Genomic DNA, 7,017 nt, shown 5'->3' on the forward strand with positions numbered 1-7,017 from the left:
TGCCCTCTGAGGCGCCGACCACCGCGGTGCCCGACAGGGACCCCGAGAAGAGCAGCGAGGATGACGTGTACCTGCACACGGTCATCCCGGCCGTGGTGGTCGCCGCCATCCTGCTCATCGCCGGCATCATCGCCATGATCTGCTATCGCAAGAAGCGGAAGGGCAAGCTCACGCTGGAGGACCAGGCCACCTTCATCAAGAAGGGCGTGCCCATCATCTTCGCCGATGAGCTGGACGACTCCAAGCCGCCCCCCTCCTCCAGCATGCCGCTCATCCTGCAGGAGGAGAAAGCCCCCCTCCCGCCGCCCGAGTACCCCAACCAGAGCGTGCCCGAGACCACTCCTCTCAACCAGGACACCATGGGAGAGTACACGCCCCTGCGCGAGGAGGATCCCAACGCGCCTCCCTACCAGCCTCCCCCGCCCTTCACCGCCCCCATGGAGGGCAAGGGCTCCCGCCCCAAGAACATGACCCCGTACCGGTCACCCCCTCCCTACGTGCCCCCTTAACCCACAAGCGCCTAGGTGGAGGCAGGGTAGGGCAGGGCCCTGGAGACAACACGGTGTTGTCGTGGAGACCGGTGGCCTGCTGACCACCGCCCACTGGGCGCCGACACCTGACCTAGCACACACTGATGCGGGGCTGGACACGCCCGCCTCTCTGTCCTCCTAACCCCAAAGCGGCTGGAGAGGCTTTGGGGACATTTTTACTTTTCTTTTTGCCTAACAGCTTTTTGTTTGTTCATAGAGAGTTCTTCGCTGCGTGTGGCTGGCTGGCTCGGAAGCACCGTGGGATGGAGGTGGCTGGAGAGGGAGGAGCCGATGAGCTCGCAGGCAGTGCTGGGCGGCCTCGGCCTCTGCGTTTTGCCTTTAACACTAACTGTACTGTTTTTTCTATTCACGTGTGTCTAGCTGCAGGATGTAACATGGAAAACAGTAGCTAAAGATTACATTCAAAGGACTTTCTTAAGGTTAAGTTTTTACATTTAATCTGCTGTTTACCTAAACTTGTATGTGTAATTTTTGGGTGGGTGTGGGAAATTGCTTTGCTAAAAATAAGCTCCCAGGGTGTTTCAAACTTAGAAGACCAAGGGACAGTCTTTTTTATCAAAGGAATCCTATTTTTTCACACTACGTCAGCCTGGTTGCTCCCATCCCCCAGAGCCTGACTGGGGGCCTCCCGGCCCTGGCTGAGGGGCCAGGGCCCTGGTGCTGGGCTTGCTCTCCCGCTGTAGCCAAGGGCTGGACGCTGGAGGGGCCTCTGGGCCGTGGCCATCACCCCACCCCATGCACGCTCGCAGCTCACCACCCAGGGGTCTTCATTTCCATAGAAACGGGACTCCAAGAGGCAGCGGGCCACGGCCCCAACCTAGGTGCTGCAGGGCGGGCCAGCCGCTCATGGGGCGTCGGGGGGTCGAGGGGCTCGACCACAGCAGCCTGGTTTCTTTTCCCTTCTGTGTTTTCCCCAAAAGGAGTATCACGGTTTTAGACACACTCAACGGGGGACATTTTGGTGAAGATGCAATATTTTTGTCATGTGATGCTCTTTCCTCACTTGACCTTGGCCACATTGTCCCAACAGTCCACAGCCCCCCCACCCCCCCACCCCCCTCTCTGGCGCTCCAGTCCCAGGCCTGGGGCCTGACGGCTGGGAAAGGCTGGCGGCTGGGGAGGAGTGCCAGCAATAGTTCACAGTGAAAACCTGTGGGCTCTCAAAGCTAATTTTTTACTAAAGTTTTTATACAGCCTCAAATTGTTTTATTAAAAAAAGATTTAAAATGGTGATGCTTACAGCAGTTTGTACAAGCTCTTAGTGTCGACTCCATGGAACTGACGGCTTTGTTCATTTTGATTTGGTTTTATTTTTTACCCCTTCCTTCCTTCTTTCTTCTTCTTCTTTTTTTTTTTTTTTGCCCCTTCCTTTCTTATCGGCTTAAATTCTGGAATTACACTGGGGCTCCTTTTGCCTTTTTTAGCAGAGTGTCCGTCCATCTGCATCTCTGTCCCATGACTCAGGGGCGCCCCCTCTGCTTGGATTCCCCTTTGGGAGGAACCATTTGAGCTGACTTGAGGCCTGAGAGGTACTGGCGGTACCTCTGAGGGAGGAATGCCTTTTGCAATAATGTGATGGAGGGCGGCGTGTGGGCCCAGGCTCCCTTTGCACACCGAGCAGCCACTTCTAAGCCATATAGACCTTTTGCAGAGGATCATGTGTGCTGCCTCCGGAGGGAGGGCCGTCGGGGGGTCTCCACCGTGCCCTCCAGAGGGTCTTTCCCCTGGGCCTTCTCTGCAGGGCGCAGCCCTTCTCTCCCCTGCCCGGCCCCAGTGGGAGCTTGAGTGGGCGTGCCCTGTGGGGGCGCCTGCAGATGGAGGCTCAGTGGACCTCCGGTGCCCGGGCCTTGTGCCTCCAAGCCCTGATCCAGGCCGGAGTTTCCCCTATGCCCCAGAGGCAGGAGCACAAGTGGGGTCTGACCTGAGAGACTATTTTTGATGACCTCATCAGAAAGTAAACAATTCTGGTGTTCCAGGTGAGGGCTCTGAAAGGCTTTCCAAACAGCTCAGTTGCCCCTAGCAACCCCACCGTGGGGGGCGCACGGCCATACAGAGATGTGGCTGGCCCAGAATGGCCTGTTGCCATAGCAACTGGAGGCGCTGGGGCAGTGAACAGAATAACAAGGGCAACAATGCCTTTGCCGGCAGCTCCCCTCCCCCTGTGCGGGCTGCTGATGCCGCTGCGTCGCTCTGGGAGAGCCAGTCTCACATTCAAGTGTTCACCAACCACTGGCGGGTTTTATTTCCTTCTGTATGGGTTTAAGATGTGTTTTCTGCATTCTGTATAGAGACATATCAAACTAAATAAAAGCAGTGTCTTTATTACAATGCCATTGCCTCCAAGCGGCTCTTTCCCGTACTTCAAGCCTTTCTGGGACATGAGGGGGGAGGGTGGGGAGATGGGGGCCAGGCAGGCCCAGTCCAAGGTGGCTTTTGAGCTGCTCACCTTTGGGCCTCCCCGGCCTTACCAGCTCTGCACCCCTCAGAGTGGGTGGGTGTGCTCCCCACAAGTTCTGCCCACAGGTGAGCCCTCCTTAGCACTTGTGTCTGAGCCTGCTGAGACAAGTCTGTTTGCTCATGGGGGGGTGGGGAGGGGAGAGGCAGAAAACTCAGTGAAACCGGGCGGGGGGCGGGGGCAGGGAGTGGGAAAGGCCCTGCCATAGGCCCTGCCCAAGCCGGTCAGCCCCTGCAAGTCCAGGGCAGGAGCCCCTCAGCCTGGGCCCCTGCAAGGACGGGCACTTAGGGATTCCTCTGGCTGCAGCTCCGCCCCAGCTCCTGTCTCCTGCCTTGGGGCCTGGGGCTGGCCACTCTCCCAGACAGTCTGGAGGCAGGTGTGGCCTTGGCCTGAGAGTGGGGAGAAAGGGAGACCTGTTTCTGGCAGCTGTTAGGCCTGGGTGGGCCTGGAGGCCCTGGGCCTGCCCCCGAGTGCCCTGCCTGGGCTGGGCCGGCCAGCTGGGAGGCTTAATGTGACTACCTGCCGGGAAGGGGCTGGGTAGCCCTGGGACACTGCCCGGGGGTGGGAGGTGGGGGATGCGATAGCTGTGTCTTCCAAGGCCATTGGTCACAGGACAGCTGGTATCTCATCTGGTGGAAACAGAGCCTCATTGATTTTTATCCCCAAAACAGTCACTGATTGTGCCCACATCCTTATTCCAGACCACCTTCTGCAGCATAGCCCCTGGTGTGGAAGGATAACCTTCAAGACCCAGATATGGCCCCAGACTGCAGCCAGAGCTGAGTGCCAGAGTGGGGGTTGTTGAGGGTCAAGAAACGACTTCTGGAAGAAGTGCTACGGGAGGCGGTGGCCAGTAGGGGTTCAGGGACGCAGACCCCTGGGCCGGGCAGCAGGGGCCCAGGAAAGGAGGCTGCCCTTGCTCTGTTGGCTCAGGAAGTTCTTACTAATGTCTAACTGGAAGCCGCTGGATTGAGTGGAATCATGACCCTGAGCTCCAGGAGAGGGATCCCCTGGTTTCAGCAGAGAACAGGAAGGCCAGCAAGGCAGGGAGAGAAGCCACAGGGAAGATCTGATGTTTGGTTGGCAGCCCCGCCCCCAACACTCCTGCCAGGGCTGTGGCCTCCCCTTGGTGGGCGTGGGGACTGTCCGCTCAGGTCTTTTTTAAAATTTTTATTCATTTCAGAGAGGAAGGGAGAGGGAGAGGGAGATAGAAACATCAGTGATGAGAGAAAATCATTGATTGGCTGCCTCCTGCACCCTCCCCCCAACCTGGGATCGAGCCCACAACCCGAGCATGTGCCCTTGAATGGAATTGAACAGCGGGACCCTCCAGTCCGCAGGCCAACGCTCTCTCTATTCACAGAGCCAAACCAGCCGGGGCTGCTCAGGTCTTCGGAGCTGGAGAGAGGGTGATGGAGGGAGGGGCAGGACAGGACATAATGGGGGAGAAATAGGGGTTGTCACCCGCAGGAATCTGCTTCCTATGTGCCTCTGACCCCGGGCGAGTCCCCGGGGTCCCTCTGGCCTGGCTTCCCCGTCTGTGAGGAGGAAACGGCGTCCGGGACCTGGAGGGGTGGTGGGATTGGAACAAGTTGCGCCTAACGCGCTGCTTGCAAAAAGGGCAGAGAGTCCAAGTGAGGATAAAGGAGTTGGCATTCTCCCCTGAGCCAGAGCTGTTGGCTGGGGGACACTGGGGTGCCTACAGCTCCTGCCAGGCTAGCTCTCCCTCTGGAATCCCATCAACGTGGTGGGGACTCGAGGCTCTATTGCAGCCACCGGCCGGGCCTCCGCCTGCTCCCCACCCTGGAAAAGTCCTGAGGAGAGGCCCTCTCCCAGCTTCCCTGGCGCGTGGGAGGCTTCTCGAACCCGACTTCCCAGGGTGAGCTCACTCCGCTGCCCATCCCTTAAGCACACCCCGCCGCCATGACTTACGATCTTCCTGCTTTGCTGACCTGATGGATGTATGTGTTTTGCTTCTTATTTTTTCTTTTCTTTCAAAAATATTTTTTTTTATTGATTTCAGAGAGGAAGGGAGAGAGAGATGGACACATCAGTGCTATGAGAGAATCATTGATGGGCTGCCTCCTGCACGCCCACTACTGGGGACCAAGCCCGCAACCCGGGCCTGTGCCTTGACTGGCTCACAGACCCACGCTCAACCACTGAGCCATGCCGGCCGGGCTGCTTACCTTCTTGATCACCATCTTGGGACAATATGACTGAGGCCCAGAGAAGGCAATGGTCCAGGCCCCAGATTAAATTCTAAACACTTCAAATATTTTATTTTTTATTTTATTAAAATATATTTTATTGGTTTTTCACAGAGAGGAAGGGAGAGGGATAGAGAGTTGGAAACATTGATGAGAGAGAAACATTAATCAGCTGCCTCCTGCACACGCCACTGGGGATGTGCCCACAACCAAGGTACATGCCCTTGACCGGAATCGAACCTGGGACCTTTCAGTCCGCAGGCCGACGCTCTATCCACTGAGCCAAACCGGTTAGGGCTATTTTTTCCTCTCTTTTATTGATGTGAGAGAGGGAGAGGGAGACGGGTTTGTTGTCGCACCTACCCATGCATTCATTGGTTAATTCCTGAATATGCCCTGACCAGGGATTAAACAGTTCAGATTTTTTTTCTGATTGTAACATTTTGTTCATATTGTGGAGGGCGAAGAAGTATTGAAGCCCCCACTGAGGGGTGCTGGGTAGCATTCCTTTATGGGGACCCTAGAAGACCCGGAGAAGATAGGCCAAGATATTCACAGTGGGGGTTCCCCTCTTCTGGGGAGGGGGCGTTGCTCCTGCAGGAGGGGCCTGCCTGGGGGCAGCTGGGGCAAGAGCAGCAGGAGACCTGGCCGCCAGGGTTCTCGTAGCCCCACTCCCCCAGCCTCGGTGAGGGCGCCCCTGGAGGCTGAGCTGGGGTGAAGCCAGGTTGGCCTGCCTGTGTCCCTGTGGCAGCCTCCGTGTGGCCTGGGCGGTGTGCCCGCGGGTTGGTTCCCGGCGCTGATCCCGGCAGCTCTCGGCCCAGGGAGCCCCGGGGAGATCCGATTGCCAGCAGCTCTGGGCCAAGAGGAGGAAAGTGCCGTCGGCTCCCAGCAGGTGGCGCCAGAGGCCGGAGCAAACCTGCCGGCGGTGGGCGGGGCTGACCAGCCGGCCTGTGGGCGGGGCCTCAGGCCCGTGGGTGGGGAACTGGATCTGGTTTTCTCATGCTCAGCCTCGCTGCCCAGACCCTGAGGGCAGTGGGCTGAGTGCAGCCGGGGCTCCGAGCCTGCCCTTCGCCTGGACGTTGTCCATCGGAAGGGAAGCCGCAGGGAATAGGAGGGGCGAGCCTGGAGGGCTCCGCTCCTGGGGTCACTCCAGCGAACCTCGAAATTAGATGTATGTGGGCGGGAGCTATAAGGACTGGAACTTTGCACACTCCATGGCCTTAGCTTTTTCTTTAAACATATTTTTACTGATTTCAGAGAGGAAGGGAGAGGGAGAGAGAGATAGAAACATCAGTGATGGGAGAGAATCATTGATTGGCTGCCTCCTGCACGCCTCGCACTGGGGATGGAGCCGGAAACCGGGCCTGTGCCCTGACTGGGAATCGAACTATGACCTCGTGGTTCATAGATCGATGCTCAACCACTGAGCCATGCTGCTGGGCTGCGTGCCTCCAGACTTCGTGTGGGCGCGGCCAGAGGCGGGCCTGCACACATCAGCCCTCCAGGCCTGGCTCCCCAAGGCTCCCCTTCCTCCATTCTGAGACCTCCTGAGGCCAAAAGTGCTGTGGGATCTGGGGGTGCATGGTGGGGCCCCCTTCATCTGTGCTCCTAGGGGGAGACATTTGCCACTAGAGACAGACAGGGACAGGGGTTGGCCCTGCAGGAGGGGCACCCTGAAGCCCAAGGGAACACCTTGCCCACAGCCGTGGGCACACGCGACATCAGGGAACATCCACCTGGCAGCTGGCTAGGCCTCTGGGCCAGGTCTGAGGGTACAGTTGCCTTTTGTCCTGGTGTTAGC

General features: G+C 58.0%; 1 protein-coding gene across 1 annotated transcript in view; it reads left to right on the top strand.

The window, feature by feature from the left end:
* The window catches only part of DAG1 (dystroglycan 1), a 50,351-nt gene extending 47,470 nt beyond the window's left edge, over window positions 1-2,881 (top strand). The window contains 1 exon segment of the mRNA XM_006770595.2: window positions 1-2,881. This exon segment is cut by the window's left edge and continues 28 nt beyond it. Coding sequence (XP_006770658.1) covers window positions 1-509 — 509 coding nt within the window. The 3' untranslated portion in view covers window positions 510-2,881.
* Window positions 2,882-7,017: the final 4,136 nt, after the last annotated feature.

The sequence above is a fragment of the Myotis davidii genome, unplaced genomic scaffold, assembly GCF_000327345.1.
Source record: "Myotis davidii unplaced genomic scaffold, ASM32734v1 scaffold663, whole genome shotgun sequence".
Classification (NCBI taxonomy): domain Eukaryota; kingdom Metazoa; phylum Chordata; class Mammalia; order Chiroptera; family Vespertilionidae; genus Myotis; species Myotis davidii.